Here is a 16,766-nt window from a genome sequence, read left to right as displayed (position 1 = left end):
GGGTGAGGGCTCAGGGTGGGAAGGGGTCCGGCATGGTCCAGGGACAGAGAGAAGCCCGGGGCGGCCAGAGCAAAGGGAGTGAGGTGGGATGGTGCCCGGGGCTGGATCCCGAGGGCGCCAGGTGGCCGTGGGCGAGCCTGAGGTCTGCGGTAAGAGCCGTGGGAAGCCACCGGCGCGTTTTAGGCAAAGGAGGCGCGTGAGGGCAAAGATGGATTTAAAACGTTGCTCTCACTACAGGCGGGGACTTAAGTGCACAAGATGGGCCGTCTGCACTGGAGATCACAGGGGCTGGCGTTCGGGGACAACGGCGGCGGCAGAGGGCACAGAGAGACGGGCAGACGCGTCCTGTATTCTGGAGGCGGAGCTGCCGAGATTCACTAACAGAGCAAATGAGAGGATTTTAGTCTGCTCATCTGATCATCCAACCTGTTCATCCTCATACTCCTACATTTCTGCAACCCTTCACTTTGTAAAATATTCTGGAATTCGTTCAGCCCTTTGTCATACGACCACAGCGGAGAAAGGTCCCGCTGTGTTGGTCTGAGAGACGAGGTCATAGCCTTCCTTTACCCAAAGTCAAAAGTCTAGGTAAAATCCAAAAAAGTCCATCAACATTCCTGATATTTCCAACAACGTTCGTGCTCTGGCTGCGTGGACAAAATGTTCAGATATTTGATAGCACTGCTTGGTTTTCGTCTTTGCAGCACAAAATCTCACTGAAGTCTGCCCAAAGCACCGCGGAAAATTAACGGCCAATCGCTTCACCGAAAATTTAAAATGTAAAATCAACCGAACAACTAAATTAACCTGGAACCCTTCGATATATGTATATGCAAATGAGGCCATTCTAAAACGCAGACAAAGGTACTCGAGTGTGTGCGCACCCACAAACACGAGCGCAGCTATGTTAGGAGCCCGTGACCGCCAGCCGTCACCCTAGTGAGCAAATTATGCCCTGGTAGGTTGGAAATACCGTGCTGCCTCCTTCAGACCACCCGGGCTCCAGCTATTAAATTACTGCTACAATCATGAGCTGGTTCCCAGATGCCACAAAAAATTCCACGAGACATTCACAATCTGGAGCGGAGCGATAGGACCGATGCATTAAAACACATTTTTTATATTTTAAAGAATGAAAGCAAGAAGACATCAGGTTTGAGCAAACAAGAATTTTTAAGAGAACACATCTGTACCGCACGGGGCGGAGGAGGGCAGCTCAGAACTTCCAAAGAAACACAACAGAGCCCGAGTCCCGCCTGTCCACCAGCCAGCGCAGGGCTCTAGAATGACCTTCAGCCCAGAACGTATGTCGGATTTGCCGCAGGCCCTCGGAGGGACCGTCCCTCCCACACCAACCTTCCAGAGCGGCTAGAAGCCCGAACGTTGGCTTTCTCCTGTTCATAGCGACATGAGTTCTAACCAGATGGCGCTATAAACTTAGTGTTTTAGTCCCGCCATCAAGTCAGCGGGAAAAATCAGGACAACGAAATAAATGTAAGATACATTTTCGGAACTCCCAATAGGCCAATTATTTTACCCCTTACAGTCTCTCCACTGTCTGGCGTGGAGGCTGGCACAGCCTTGGTGGTCAATAAATATTTGTCGTATGAATCCCGTCTTGAGAATGTGCGACAGCTCCACGGTCTCTGGCTCAGAGCCCCGCGCGGGGTGGGGGTGGGGGGTGGGGACCCGCGAATTTACGGTGTTGCAGCCACGCCGCGTCTCCAATGAGATCTTTTGGGACAAACGGGCACCAGCGCTTCATTTAACAGTTTTCTCTAACAATATTTACTGTTCGTTCGTGATCTTAAATCAAAGGAGCACCCAGAAGTGGGGGAAGGCAAAGCTCTACACTACTAAACAAATTTCCATTTCTTTTAGAATATGCTCCTAGACTTCAATTTTTCCAGCATTGGCTCTTTTCTCTGGCTGGCTGTCGGACTCCCTCACCTCTGCCGGGATATTTGGGAATATTGCATAATCCATTCCTGGAATGCATGAGCACCTCTGGATCCTATAAAATATTCATTCACTTTCAAAAATATTTGCACCCTGCTGTCAACGGGGACAAATTCATACGGAGTAGCAGAAAATGGCGATTTTAATGGCAAATGCTTTCCTCAGACCTCTCCTTCCACTAAAACATTTTCTTCAAAATTATTTTCATACGGAAGATTAACAATTTCAACATTAGCTGCTAATCCCCTTTCATTTAAAAACTCTGCTGATAAAATCCTTTGCTTGTCATTCAAAGAGTAAGTAATAATTATAGATTTGAGGGTTCCATCTCTGGCTTCATTAATGGTGAATTGCATGGAAGTCTGAGGCGTAAGTCCGCTTTGATACATCTCAAAATGCAATTTCCACAGCTTCCCTGGGCTATGTACAATTAATTATACAGTTAATAAGGGAACTATGTTAATGAAAGGCACATTATTCATCCAGACCACCTGCCTTTACCAAATATCTTTTGTGTGGTTCCCTTCTTTCTGTAATTTTGGTCTACAGACGGTAACAGCAACAACCCCCTCCCCCAGCCCCACAACTGACGATGCGGCGATTTAAAACATCGGTCTGCTGGTCTGCAGCTCCTTCAATTAACACAAATCTAAAGAAAAACGTAATTCCATTTTAACCTATTTCTACTAATTTCTGCCTTCTAAACGTTTAAATAAAATGTCTGCCCGTGGCATTTGAAACTCTTGAAAGAGCTGTCTTCTAAGCAAGCGCTTATTCCTAAGGTGTCTGACTTTCATCAACGGGACATCGCCTTTCTGAAAGATGGAAAGTCAGGAGGACGCGCACGGGAACGAGAGCCCCCGACGGGCCCCCTCGCTCTCGCCTCACCGGCTTGAAGCCTCCGTGTTTGGCAATACATAAATCATTCCATCTGTAAAATCAAAGTTTTTTTTTATTTTATTTTTTATTTTTTTTTAATTTATTTATTTATTCTTGGGACAGAGAGAGACAGCGCATGAACGGGGGAGGGGCAGAGAGAGAGGGAGACACAGAATCGGAAACAGGCTCCAGGCTCCGAGCCGTCGGCCCAGAGCCCGACGCGGGGCTCGAACTCACGGACCGCGAGATCGTGACCCGGCTGAAGTCGGACGCTCAACCGACGGCGCCACCCAGGCGCCCCTGTAAAATCAAAGTTTGACTACAGTTTAGCGCAGGAAACCGGCGTTAACTTCTACAAAGCAAGTTAATGTCCCTGAGCCTTTGATGTGGAATAGAAATCCGAATAGTATAACTGGAAAAGGAAGCTGTCTGATAAAGCTACATCTGTATTTATTTCTCATAAATTACCCGGACAAGAGGAGAGAATGTGTTTGCAAATAGTTTTACAAGTCTCTACCCGTATAAATTAATACACGGTCTTTATTACATGAGAAGATAAGAATTTGATTTCAGCCACAACCGTGTCCCTTTGACAGACAAAAAATACTTTAAGCCGTAAGTTATTTAGGATTCCCATTAATGCACAAAATTCGGCTGGAAAGCAACCTTGGATTCCAAAGCGCTGATGGGAAAGTCAGGGCTACGAGAGGGAAAACGAGTCATGGAAATGCAGGCCTAAGAAAACCAAACCCTGAAAAGGCCTCCTGTTCACAAGTTCTAGCAGGAACACAGGCTGTCTCAAATCAGCAACATCCACTGTCCCCTCTGGCACTGTGGGGAGCTGATGGGTGACACCCGGCGGACGTGGTGTCGTGGAGAAATCAGGGTGGCTCGTGGGTTGTGTCTCCACCGGTGTTCCGTGACTCAGGCTGGCTCCTCAAAGTACTTCCAAAGCGGTTTCTGAAGAGCTGTTTTTCCCTGCCACGTGCCAGCAGATGCACGTGTCTGGGTGGCCGTCCCCCCCTCCCCAAATGGATGATCAATCCAAATGGCCAATTCCAAGTCCTGGTCACCGGAGCAGACTCTCTCCTCCAAGACCCAACACCGCTACCCTCCCCCACCTGACATGAGAGTGCCCGAGGAGGCTGTTTTCCTTTTCGCTGGGAGTGGGCAAGAGCGGCTGCAAAGGGGAGGCCCCAGGAGAGGAGAAGGAGAGACCCTGTCTCCCAGCAGCCCAGACAGCCCCACCCCGGAGCAGTGGGCCTCCTCTAAGTAGCACTTTGTTCTCCTTAGGACTTGACGACTTTCTGACGGGGTGCTGAGGGAGAATGAAGAATTCCAGTGAGTCAGTGGAGGGCACCCCAGAGAGCCTCACAGACGGAACGTTCTCTTGTATCCACATGGGAGGTGCTGGGTTCTCACTATTTACGAGAAAACACCTGCAGAGATTCTGAAGTGCTCACAGACACCAGAACCGTTTGGTTTCTAATTTCCTAAAGCAACAGGCTACCTGCTGTGAACAATAAATGGGGAGGGGGCGGCAGGAAACACAACACTTGTCTTCCCTTCACTCGCGGGGGGATGAGGCCCGAGTCCCCGGCGCTCCCCCACCCTGTGGACGTGGACGGAAGCGGGGGCTCGGGCCTCAGCCTCCGTGACCAGCACTTGGCTGGCAAGCATTCTTTTCTCGGTGCCTCTGAAAGGAGGAGCTCCAAGTAGAAAAGAGAAGTGAGCCAATCTCCCAGAAATTATCTTCCCCTTTTAGCGTGAAAAGCTAGAGATAAGACTACCAACCGTACTCTTCATCTCTTTCCAGCTCAACTGCCAGTCGTGCGGGGACTGCCCGCCTTATACGCCCCCAGGTTCTCGGGGTTTGACGGGGGAAGGGAGTGTGCTGTCGGCCGTCACCCGCCTGCTCTCTGTCCCCGCGCAGCACGGCCACGGAGCCCGGAGCCACCCCTGCCACCAGCTGCCTTCATCGCCGCCGCCACACGCGTGCCACCTGGGAGTCCTCCGTGGCCACCGGCCGTCAGCAAGCAGGGTCCACTGGGCTGTCCCACCCGCCGGCCGGGGCTCCCTGCAGCGCACACCCATAGGCAGGCGTGCTAACGTTTCTGGAGCGAGGTTGCCCCTTTGCCAGCAGACAGGAAAGTGGGGGAACCGGCCTGCGTGAGGTCGCTGCCTGGGTTCTTTTGACACCAGGTTGCCACCTTTAGATGTCTTTCCTTATTACCAGGACATAAAGCTCGTTCTCAGGTGCGATTGTCGAGGTGACGTGAAGTCAAATGGCAGTGAACCATTCGCTCTGTGTGCCCTTTGTTTAACCCGCATTAAGTCTTCTGGCCCCAGAGACATGAAGGGTGAGTTGACCCGAAGAGCCTCCCCTACAAGACGTGCAGAAATGTTGGATAGACGGCAGAGTCAGCCTTTCACAAGGTTAAGGGAAACCCTCGGACATCCAGAATGAAGAGCAGGTCAAGTGGGAAGCTCATGACCTTGAGGGAGAGCAGGGCAGACGATTTCCTGGACCTAAAACCCAGGGTCTTGGGTTTTTCTGTTTGGGGTCTTGGGGAAACCCTGCCAGGCAGGAGGGACGGAGGTGGATGTGGGAGTCCCCCCCGCCCCCAGGAACCCCAGAAGACCCCATTCCCAGGGGAAGGGCCTGCTCATGCCACAACGAAGCGTATCTGTTCCCACCTGGATTCAGAATGGGAAGGCGTTTGGACCACAGGCCTCATCTAGGACTGAGGCTGGAAGTTACAGTAGGTGGGTGGTCTGAAAATCTCCAGGTAAGGAATTGATATAAAGATGGCCCTGGTTTAACGGTAGTCCAGAGTGTCTGGCCAAGTGACCTCAGAATCTCTCTCGGGTTAAACACCCCCAGCGCGGCTATACAAAATTATGAGAGATAGAAATTACAGAACCCACCAGACAAGAAACCCTCATAAGCAAGTCAGCAAACACATCAAAGAGCCGGATCAGGTTCATAAGAACCTGGATGATAGAAGCATTAGATAGAAACAACCAAGGGGCAGCTGGGTGGCTCAGTCGGTTGAGCGTCCAGCTTCGGCTCGGGTCACGATCTTGCGGTCTGTGAGTTTGAGCCCTGCATCGGGCTCTGTGCTGACAGCTCAGAGCCTGGAGCCTGCTTTGGATTCTGTGTCCCCTTCTCTTTCTGCCCCTCCCCCACTCATGCTCTGTCTCTCTCTGTCTCAGATATAAACACTAAACAAAATTTACAAAAACAAGAAACAATCAAATAATGCATTTGTAATGACTGAAGATATTGCAGTGAGGATCGACAGTGTAAGAACAGATTCAAAAAAGAATAAATAGAACAAGTACAAATGAAAAATATACTCCTTGTAATTATTAATGCAGTGGATGGGTCACATGTCGATTAGACACTGTGGAAGAGAAACACTGCAAATCGGATAACAGACCTGAGGAAGTCGCCTGGGGGGCAGGACGGAGGGACGACGAGAGGAAATGTGGAAGAGATGGGAGGCCACGGGACACCCTATGTGCTCCCACCAGAGGAGAGAACACAGATGGTCACGTATAAATTGTGAATGGCTGGTCATTTCTGAGAACGGATATAAGATCGGGACTGTCCAATGTAGGCACACAGTAAAGCCAGAGCAAAATAAGAATAATAAAATAGGTCTGCACCCAGACAGGGCCCAGGGAGATCCTGGAACAACAAAGGTGTAGGGTTCAGGAAGAAAGTAGAGTGAACCCCAAAGGAGCAGCCATTGGGCCAGTCGCAAACAGCCTTCTCAACAGCTGTGGTGTCAAAGAAAACAGCATTTCTAAAGTAATGAGAAAAAATTAACTAGAATTTGACCATTGGCTAATCTATTATGCAAGTGTGAGAGCTAATTAAAATCATTTTCAGGCAAACACATCAGAGAACACGGGTCTTGACCCTGTCGGTCCCCGGCTCGCTGGCCCACATGTTCTCTCACCTTCCGGCGAGCGGACACGAGGAAGAGAAGAAGTGAATACACGGCCATCGCTTTTCCTGTTCAAGAAACGGTAGCGGTTGCATAAGGATCAAGCATAAACCCGCATGCGGTGCGTGGCCCGTGTGTGCGTGCTAGCCTCCTCTGTCACCCACTGTTGGCTCCGGTCCTGGGCACTGACTTGGGGAGTCTGACAAGGGGTCCCCTTGCCCACTCTGTCTCCCGCCCACCCCAGAGCGCCACTCCCTCCTTGACCAAGACGGCGCCCAGAACCCCTCGGGGCCAGCGCCCCCCCTCCGTCTCCCCCGCCACCCCACACCTTCGTGAAGGATGAAAAGACTTCTGGCGAAAGAGCACGATTTGGCATTTGGCCACGCCCAGTGTTTCCTAGATATTAACCCCTTTCCGCTTCAGATAGATGGTAAACTTCTAAGGGGCGAGACACGTACCACCTGCTTCACTTGGGCATTCGGACAATTTAGTTCACGGCCTGGTGTATGTGAGAGCTGAGCTAGATGCTGAGGATACACAGGTGGGCAAAAGTCAGTGAATGCTTGCCCACGTGTGACTTATTTGTGGAACCACGGGTTTCACGCAATTTCAAAAACCGCTTCTTATATATTGTTAATTTTGCACACTGCTTTGTACATAACAACCCCATTACTCCATCCTGGGCCTGCAGGGCTCCTGCCACCTTTCCACTCCCCTGGCCCTGTGTGCACACCCGGAAGGTCTACGGACAACCGAAGGGGCCAGAAGGACACGTATCTTCTTGTGGCTTTTCCTGTCAGGTTGATCTGGGGGAAGTCCGAGGAGGTCACTGCACACTCAGGAAATATTTCCCGTGAACGTATATGTGAATAAACACGTTCCACACCCTATTTTGGGTATCAGTTTTAATTTCTTCGCCTCACAGACTTACTAATTATCAAATTTAGCATTTGATTATTTAATTCAACAAATATAATTGGACACCTGACTTTACTCACGATGTTTTACCCAATTGACTCACGACAAGAAATTCTCACAAGCTGGGAAAACGTTCTAGCATCATCCTAGCATTTTAAACAGTAAAGCAGATTTTTAAAAATAACAAGGCAAATCACACCCCCCCCCATCAAAAGTACAATAAATAACTCACTCCCCACAATAAAGACTGAACAACAGAAGTGACACTCCCTGTCTTGTGTCAAAACCAAGCTACTGAGGGTGGCCAGTGTCCCAGCTGCCGAAGGAGCCTCTGGGCACCTCAGGAGCTGGCCATGGGGTGGGGGGCAAGCACTGTTTCAGCCATGCAGACATGGAGCCCTGTCCCCCCCACTCCAGCGGTGAGGGAACCTCGGGAGGAGACACAGGTGATCTCTCTGACACAGAGCACTTGGCCCTGGGGGCCCAGCACCCTGAACACCTGGCTGAGTCATGCCCCACCCTGTGAGACCCTTCCACAGAGTGGGTGGTCATGACCTGTCCCTCCCACGCTAAGCACCTGTCCCCAGGGCCAGTTCTTGGGTAGAAACCGGTCAGGCCTGATGTAAGAACCGTCATGTGCTGTTTGTAAATGCATGAACACTCCCTGGCCACCTCCCTTCCCGGGGAGCCTCTTGGGGACCTGCCTCCTCTCACAGTGACGGGGACGGGCAGGAGGGTGAGGCTCGGACAGGGGAACAGAGCCGTGCCTGGAAGCCGGTGGAGACGTGAACGGTTTGCGAGTCTCTCCCTCAGGTCCCGGGCCAGTGCTGGGGCCGGTGGGGTGGGGGTGCGACAGGATTACCACTCGCTCAGTCCCCACGGTGCACGGAGGACGCGACGGGAGAGACGGGGGCCTGTCATTGCTTCAAGCTGCAGGACACGGGGTAGTTCAGGCACCAGCCCTTGTCATGGGCTCGCTGCGCCCCCCACATTCCTGTGCAGAAGCCCCAACCCCTGACTCAGGGCTCAGCCGTATTTGGAAATGAGGCCTTAATGCGGCGATTAAGGTAAAGCAAGGTCGGCGGGAGGGCCCCGATCTGGTGTGACTAGTGTCCTGATAAGAAGAGGGGGTGAGGACACAGACACACAGAGGGACGGCCGGTGAGGACACGGGAGAAGACGACGTCCACGCGTGGGGAGGGAGGCCCCGGGGGGCAGCCAGCCCCGCCCACACCGTGATCTCCGACTCCCAGCCTCGGGGACCATGTGCCGGTGCCAGTGTGTTGCTGACCCCAGGACAGGACCCTTGAGGCCCAAAGACCCCACAGCAGCCAGGCCCTTGTGCCCCTTCAGGCTCCTCTTACTGACGTCACCACACAGGACGCCCCCTGGCCGGCTCACGGCACTGGCCCGCGATTCTTACGCACGGGAAACACCGTCCTGAGGCATTGAGCCTGCCCACTCGGTAGCTCAGTGTGACTTTTCAGACGGTTCTTTTCTGTTCTCACCGAAACGTATCCACATCGGGCGTTGTCAGTGTGCCTCTCTCTCGGAGGGCCTCATCGGCGCAGAGGAGGGACGAGGGTGACGCGGTGTCACCACGAGGTCGAGTCCGGTGAACTCTCGCTGGTGTCCGTGGTTTGCACCATGAAAACGTGCGGCACGTCTACGCGGTGGGCGGTGGCAGCCCTCGAGGGACACTTCTGGAAGGAAGGGCGTGTAGCTCCCAGACGTAGGAAAGGTCGCTGTATCCCACGCGCAACAAGAGAAGTGTGAATTAGAACCGCTTTTGAGTAGCCGTCCCATGCAGCGGTGGGAAAGACGAAGGCCGGCCGGTGCCCGAGGCCGGGGGCGTCCGGGGACACAGGCACCGTGTGCGTCATGGTTGGTGGGACGGTCAATCGGTCAGACGTTTTGGCAGGAAGTCTGCCAACATCTCTCGAGATAAACGGGAGGCATCCTGGGTGACCCAGGGTCTTGCAGAAATTGAGCCTACGATTCCTTTCACGCGGGCTGTGTGCTTGGAACATTCGCGTGTGAAAGCTGCCCGCTACCCTCAGCAGGATGAAACAGAGAAACTACTGGACATCGAGTCACAGAAAACTACGGGACTGTACGAGTGGTGGCTCCGGGGGAGGGGCCGGCCACCGTCACCGTGAGGACAGTGGCCACCGAGCCGCAGGTGCTGGCCCGGGGCTCCAAGAGCAGGGCCACGGGAGGAGGGCCGCCAGGAGCCACAGAACCAGGTCGTTTTAGGAAGACCGGTGGGTGCCGGTTCTCCAGATGAAGGTGCCCGAGGCCCTGCTCCATCCCGCCGGCTCCCCATGCGCCCGTCCCGGCAGCCTTCCCGGGTAGGCAGGGGACTCGCGACACCCTTGGCTGGTGGGAGGCAGCGGGTCAGAGGGGAGTCCGGAGTGGATGCGGGCATACAGGGGGCGGTGCAGGTGGAGTGCTGGGTGCGGCGGGAGATGCGGGGGGCACCCACCTCCCCCCTCTCCCCTGCGCACATGTCCCTTCTCCCCTGCGCACGTCTCCCCTCTCCCCTGCGCACACGTGTCCCTTCTCCCCTGCACGCACATCTCCCCTCTCCCCTGCACACCTCCCCCCTCTCCCCTGCGCACCTCCCCCCTCCCCCGTGCATACATCTCCCCTCTCCCCTGCGCACCTCCTCCCCTCTCTCCTGCGCACACATCTCCCCTCTCCCCTGCACACACATCTCCCCTCTCCCCTGCACACACATCTACCCTCTCCCCTGCACACCTCCCCCCTCCCCTGTGCATACATCTCCCCTCTCCCCTGCGCACATGTCTCCCCTCTCCCCTGCGCACACATCTCTCCTCTCCCCTGAGCACATCTCCCTTCTCCCCTGTGCACACATCTCCCCTCTCCCCTGTGCACACGTGTCCCCTCTCCCCTGTGCACACGTGTCCCTTCTCCCCTGCGCACACATCTCCCCCCTCTCCTGTGCACACGTGTCCCTTCTCCCCTGTGCACACATCTCCCCTCTCCCCTGCGCACACGTGTCCCCTCTCCCCTGCGCACACGTGTCCCCTCTCCCCTGTGCACACGTGTCCCTTCTCCCCTGCGCACACATCTCCCCCCTCTCCTGTGCACGCATGTCCCTTCTCCCCTGTGCACACATCTCCCCTCTCCCCTGCGCACACGTGTCCCCTCTCCCCTGCGCACACGTGTCCCCTCTCCCCTGTGCACACGTGTCCCTTCTCCCCTGTGCACACATCTCCCCTCTCCCCTGCGCACACGTGTCCCCTCTCCCCTGCGCACACGTGTCCCCTCTCCCCTGTGCACACGTGTCCCTTCTCCCCTGTGCACACATCTCCCCTCTCTCCTGTGCACACGTGTCCCTTCTCCCCTGTGCACACATCTCCCCTCTCCCCTGCGCACCTCCCCCCTCTCCCCTGCGCACACGCCCTTCTGCAGCCACCAAACCTACAGCAGGTTGCTCCTCCCTTCTCCCTGGCGGGAAGCCTGCAGTCCCTCCCCGTGTTGGGACGTGCATTTTTGTGCGCTCATCCCAGCACTTGGTCTCGTCGCCCTCACCTGGGAAACGGGGCTGACGTCGGCTCCCCCCTCACGGGGTCTGAGCAGCGGCTGCTGTGTGAATGTTCAGTGGTGCCCATTCCTGCCTCATACTCCGAGGGCGAAGGAAATCACACTGCAGATTCACCTTCAACGTGGGCGGAGATGTATTTTTAAGAGACCATCCGGCACCGTTTTCCTGAATTCGGTTTTTTATCCCTTCGGTCGTAATGGGGGCAGCACCAAGCCAACTTTCCCTCCGTGTCCCCGCCCCCTGTGCACCAGTCCCCAGCTTTCCAGCCTGTACAAAAGGGCACTGAGGCCGGGGTAGACGCGTCCTGGCCGCTCCTTGCACACTCTCGCGTGTGTGCGTCCCCTGTTACACCTGCTTCACAGAGGCACCTGTGTCCTGGGGACTCTGGGGACAGTGACCTGTTCTTGGCACCTACTGTGCAGCCATGCTCCTGCGTCCGAGAGCAAATGTGATATGGAAAGGGTCCTTTTTAACAGCTAAGTTCAAAGGCGATGCCTTCCCTCACAGCGTCTCCCCTGTCTCTCCTCACACGTTCAAGACACAGTGATGTTTACAGTAGTTCCCTGACTTCCCGGGTCACTTGTTTTTCAGAGCCCTGCATGTAGCCCTGAGGGCACACCGCCCTGGTCCCCTGCAGACACTCAGAAGCCCGCCAGGCTCCTCCCTTCCTGTCTCTCTCCTCCCGGATGCCCCTTCCTTCTGCGAATATCACGAATATCACTGCGCCCTGACTGGCCACCCAGCCGGCCGTGGCTCAAGCTTGTGGGACCCAGACCCGGCACCACCTCCCTCGGCGCCACGAAGCCTGGGGTCCACAGACCGGCCTCCCAGGACCCCTTTCTTGAGCCGACCCTTCGGTGCCCCAGCAGGGCAGTTCTGATGCCCCTGGTCTGAGCAGGAAGACCAGCTCGTTGGGTGGAGTATTTATTTCTAGAGTTCTCTTCCTATGGCTTCCAGGCAGGAGATCAGGCAGGAGATCCAGGCAGGCGCCACAGGCAGCCCTGGATGCTACAGCAGAAAGTGACCAGGAGACCAAGAGGGGACTCCTTCCCCAGCTGAGCCTGCGTCCCCCAGGCTAGCCTCACCCTAGGCCGACTTGCTTCCCAGGCGAGCCCCGCCCTCACGTGGGCCCCGCCCCCAGGCCCGCTGCTCCCGAAGGTGCTCTGAGCGAGGATCGACATTTGGCTTAACTCTCCGTGGCACTTATGCCTTCAAACGTGCGTCCCATCCTTTGCCGAAGAAAACGTTCCGATTTTGCACACTGGCCGCAGGTTGTAGTGACGAGTATGCTCTCCGGATAACCTGGCCCTTCTTACCTTGTGGGGTGCTCCTTGCTCCCACCTTGTGCAAACGTAAACAGCCCTGCTGTGGATTCCATTCTACCCGGAAGGCAGAATGTCACAACTGCCTGAGGTGGGGGGAGCGGCGGGATATCGGAACGGTTGGCGCCTGGGATTTGCCTGGACCCTGCATAATTTATCTGATGGTCTTTGAATCCTTCGCGTGTAGTTCAGGAAGATCATCGTGTAGCTGTCTGATAAACACTGAAGTTTCCTTACGGAGGGTCGAGTTGACTGATCACCGCAGAATTATCTTTCTTGTAGGCTTAATGAGTTAGAAGGTCAGGCGTTCCGGCGCCTTCCTGAGGTTCTGACACGCGCAGGTTTCTACAGGTTGTGCTTGGGAGGGGGAGGGCCATTTGTGAACCAATAATGGAAACGCCAGTTACTGTTGGCCATGACTCTGGTCCAGCCAGACTGTGCTCCGTGGCCTTCCCCATTCCCTACAAGAACGGACTACGGTTTCAGCGCCTAAAAGAGGAATCATTTTACGTGCTTTTAGTGAGTGAGAAGTTTTGTAAAAATGCTAAGTGGTTCACTTATGCCAACAGCCCCAGGCCTCTGGGCTCTGCACAGGGGAAGTGCTTGGGATGAAGATAAGTGTGTGTGGGGGGGGAGGAACGATGACACAGGGCCTGAACCCACGTGTCAGGCTGGGTCAAGGCGGAAGGAAGGACGACACAGGGCCTGAACCCACGTGTCAAGCCGGGTCAAAGGACAGTCAGGACTCCTGCTTGAGGCAGCAAGTGCTGACAGCCCCATGCACAAGCAGGTGGACTGAGCACAGACGGTGTTTCCACCAAGGGTCAGGACGTGGGAGGAAAGGCTGGGCAGGAACCAGGAGCGGGGGATGTGGGAGGGGCGGGCTGGCTACCGGAGCCCCTCCCAGGAGGCAGGTCGTCGTGGAAGAAGGTTCTGGTTAGGAAGGGGAAGGGACCTCCCCAGTTACCCAACTGCAGTTCCTTGATCTTGGACGTCCAACCCCCAGGATTCTGGGAGACACATTTCTGTTGTTATGGCCCCCAGTTTGCCGTATTTTGTTGTGGCGGCCGGAGCTGACTAAGCTGCCGGCTTTCTGGGGGTCTCACCGGCCTATATTGTCGATGAACAGACAAGGAAACTTTCCGCAAAATTAAGTGTTTAAAGACAGCCAACACAACTTTCGGGGCCCGTCCCACGCTGACACTGGGGACGTAGACCGGACCATGAAAACCACTGCCCTGATCTGGGGGTGTGTCGGCCGCCGCACAGGGCTCTGCTTCTCATTTTGCCCGAATCCGAATCCGGGAGGAGAACAATGGCTGGCGGCTTAGCGCGTAAGCTCTGCAAGCAGGAAACAGGAGGCGGTGTCCCACCTTCAGAAGAAAGCCATTACGTAAGAGAGGCTGAATCGGGAACAGTTCTCTTAGACTCAGACACAGCCTCTCCGCGCACGGGCCTCGAGGACGACACGTGGTTTGGGAAGAGACAGGACAGGGACAGATTCATCCCCCCACACACAGGAGGGAGGGTCCCACGGTGGGGGGGGCTTTCCCTCCAGGGTCTCTTCTTACAAAAGAGCTGGGCTCTGAGCCCCCACCTCTGCCCCCGGGCACTTTTAATCAGAAGCAGGAGGGGAGGGACATTTGTCTAGCCAAGCCAGACGCCGGTCTGGATGACAGCAGTGCACACAGTAGGCACCCACTGAAAGCAAGACAACCAGGATGGAATCCCGACGAGGTGTGCGGGGGGCACGCGGTCTAGGCAGAAGACTGGGAAGACCCCGGCACCCGCACATCCTCATCCCGCCTTAAACGAGGAGGACTGGGTCAGCGGAGCCGGGACATCCTGGGTCTTCGTCTCCGGCTGGCCAGCTGCCCGACAGGGTCAGGTTTGTTGCTGACGGTTCTGAAGCGGCTGGGTATGTGACGGATGGGACGCAGGGGCGTCGTAAGCCCCGCCCTCCCCGCCCCCACTCGCTCCCCTCCTTGCGGACGTGGGCACGGCCCTTCCCGACAGCACGGACGGCGGGCCTTACCAGGACCATGTGGCCGGTGGAGATGTCCATGTGGGGCTGCACCGGCTCCTCCGACCAGGATGACGTGCTGCTCCGGGCGGAAGGGCTGGGCATCGGCCCGTCGCTGAACTGGGACGAGACACTGTTGATGCGGGTCGTGTGCGGGCCCTCCGGGCGCTCCGACGTGCGCGTGGCCATGCGCTGCCGGCACAGCTCCTGGGGGACGGTGAGGGCAGGTTAGTGTGGCCTCCACCCCCGAGCCCTGCCCGGCCCGAGAGCCGAGGGGCACGTGGGGCTCTCCCCTGCAGCCACGCACACGCACACACAGATCACACACACGGGTGCGCACACCCGTCCACACACGTACAGACACATAAATACTCAATACGCAGACACGTGCACAGACAGGTACACACATACAGGTGTGCACGCATGCCCACAAGACACAGATACACACACAGATTCAGGCAAAAGGGCCACTGGACCGAGCCCTGCGGCGACACGGGGCCACCCGCAGAACCATGCCACGTGCAGGCTGAGCCAGGCATCTTTCTTTCCTCTTCCGAAGATGGGTCGCAGAGGCAGAGAAGGGTGTGCGCTGTGCTCTCAGCTTGGTACCATGGTCAGGCGTTGGGGGGAACCGCCTCTGTGTGGCTCTTCCCGTTTTTCCCCAAACGATGCCCAAACGGATAAGAGCCCCCACAGGAGATAATAAACGAAATCACATACGAAAAGGGAAGTACGCGGCTCATGGAAAAGGGTTTGCTTCCTTGACCAGACCCCCAAAGACAGAGTTTCCAGATCTAAAGGAAAACCTCGGTACGACGGCCAAACGGAGCTTCTGTCGGGCCACCGCAGGGTCCTTGCCGTCGCCACGCAAGGCGGACACGGCGCTCAGAGACGGGGGCGCCTGGTGGAGTCGCTTGCTAGCTGCTGGCTGTCATCGGACAGTCGGCCGGGACGCCCCCCACTTCTCACTAGCAAAATAACCGTGCAAGGGCTCTGGCGTCATGATCTCACGAATTCCACCCTTTGCTCCCTGAAAATATCACTGTCACTTAAGCCATCAAAACAAAATGATATCGAGAGAAAGACTGTAAGGGAATCTGAGCCCAAGAGGGGAATTAAACACGCATTCACGAGACAAGACGCCGGGGAGCTGCAGGGCTCCCGCGTGCTCCTCCCTTCCCGGTGCTGGTGCCCAGCCGTACCGACCAGCCCCACGCGCCAGGGCAGTGGCTGATGCCCACAGAACGCTCACACGTTTTCCTGAACCTTCCACGTGGCTGCCATCTTCCTCAGTGTTAGAGAGCTTCAGAAGGCCGCCGCCACCATAGAGAAGAGACCTCTCTGGGCGCAGCTCCCAGGGGAGGCACGGCACACGGGCCGGGAGCTGGATGGCCGCACCGCTGGGACAGGTGCGCTGAGGGGAGCCCCACGGGCCACACCGCACGAGCCCTCTGCCCGCCAGGGCCGTGGGTCTCGGGGAGCAGGGCTGTGGGTGGGGGTCCTGAGGAGCAGGGGTAACATCAGGCACGAGGCCACCGCGAGGACGGCAGAAGGATGGCTCGGGAGCCACTGTGCGTCCCCTGCGTCTGCCCACACATGGTTTTTACACAATGAGTCTGTTTAAAAACCCAGCCAGATTTTCTCACAATCTTGAAAACAAACAAGCCCCGGACACAACGGGTTATTTTAATAAGGTAGATGGTGTCAGTAACCCCTTCTTTCCCGTGGATGAAGTTCACCTGCCAGAATAAGCAGTACGTCCCACCGAACCTCAAGGCCACGCCACCGTAGGCCAAGAGAGCGCCAAACATTCCTCCAGGAAGGAGCGCCTCTGGGGAGGAAGGTTCGCGATGGCTGCGATTTGGTCACTAAGAAACAAACGTCACAGCAGCTAGGTGACCCCCCCAGGACTGTGCGGGGATCGGGGACGACCACTCTCTCTCTCTCTGCTCGAGGGAGACCGCGCAATCACGGGCGGACGGGCACATCACGCAAGGTCTCCGGCTCGAGTGTTTCCACTTTAAAAACGGAAGTACTCATCTGGTTACCGTGAGAGGCCCGTGCGGCGGCCGCCGGAGAAAGTCTTTGGTCATTCCTCGGCAGGTGGTGCAGATGTCAGTGCCACACAAACGAACGGT

The 16,766-nt window shown here is 55.9% G+C and overlaps 1 protein-coding gene across 6 annotated transcripts in view; it reads right to left on the bottom strand.

The window, feature by feature from the left end:
* PTPRN2 (protein tyrosine phosphatase receptor type N2) overlaps window positions 1-16,766 on the bottom strand; it is an 831,667-nt gene that overhangs the window by 68,953 nt on the left and 745,948 nt on the right. For 5 of the 6 annotated variants that reach the window (XM_058723627.1, XM_058723630.1, XM_058723631.1 and 2 more), the window contains one exon: window positions 14,641-14,835. The exons of the other annotated variant lie outside the window; for it this stretch is intronic. In XM_058723627.1, the coding sequence (XP_058579610.1) occupies window positions 14,641-14,835 (195 nt within the window). The remainder of the gene's footprint in view (window positions 1-14,640; window positions 14,836-16,766) is intronic. 6 annotated transcript variants of the gene reach the window in all.

This window comes from Neofelis nebulosa, chromosome 4, assembly GCF_028018385.1.
Source record: "Neofelis nebulosa isolate mNeoNeb1 chromosome 4, mNeoNeb1.pri, whole genome shotgun sequence".
Taxonomy (NCBI): Eukaryota; Metazoa; Chordata; class Mammalia; order Carnivora; family Felidae; genus Neofelis; species Neofelis nebulosa.
Note: the sequence above shows the minus strand (reverse complement) of the source record. Positions and strands in the feature narration are given on the sequence as shown.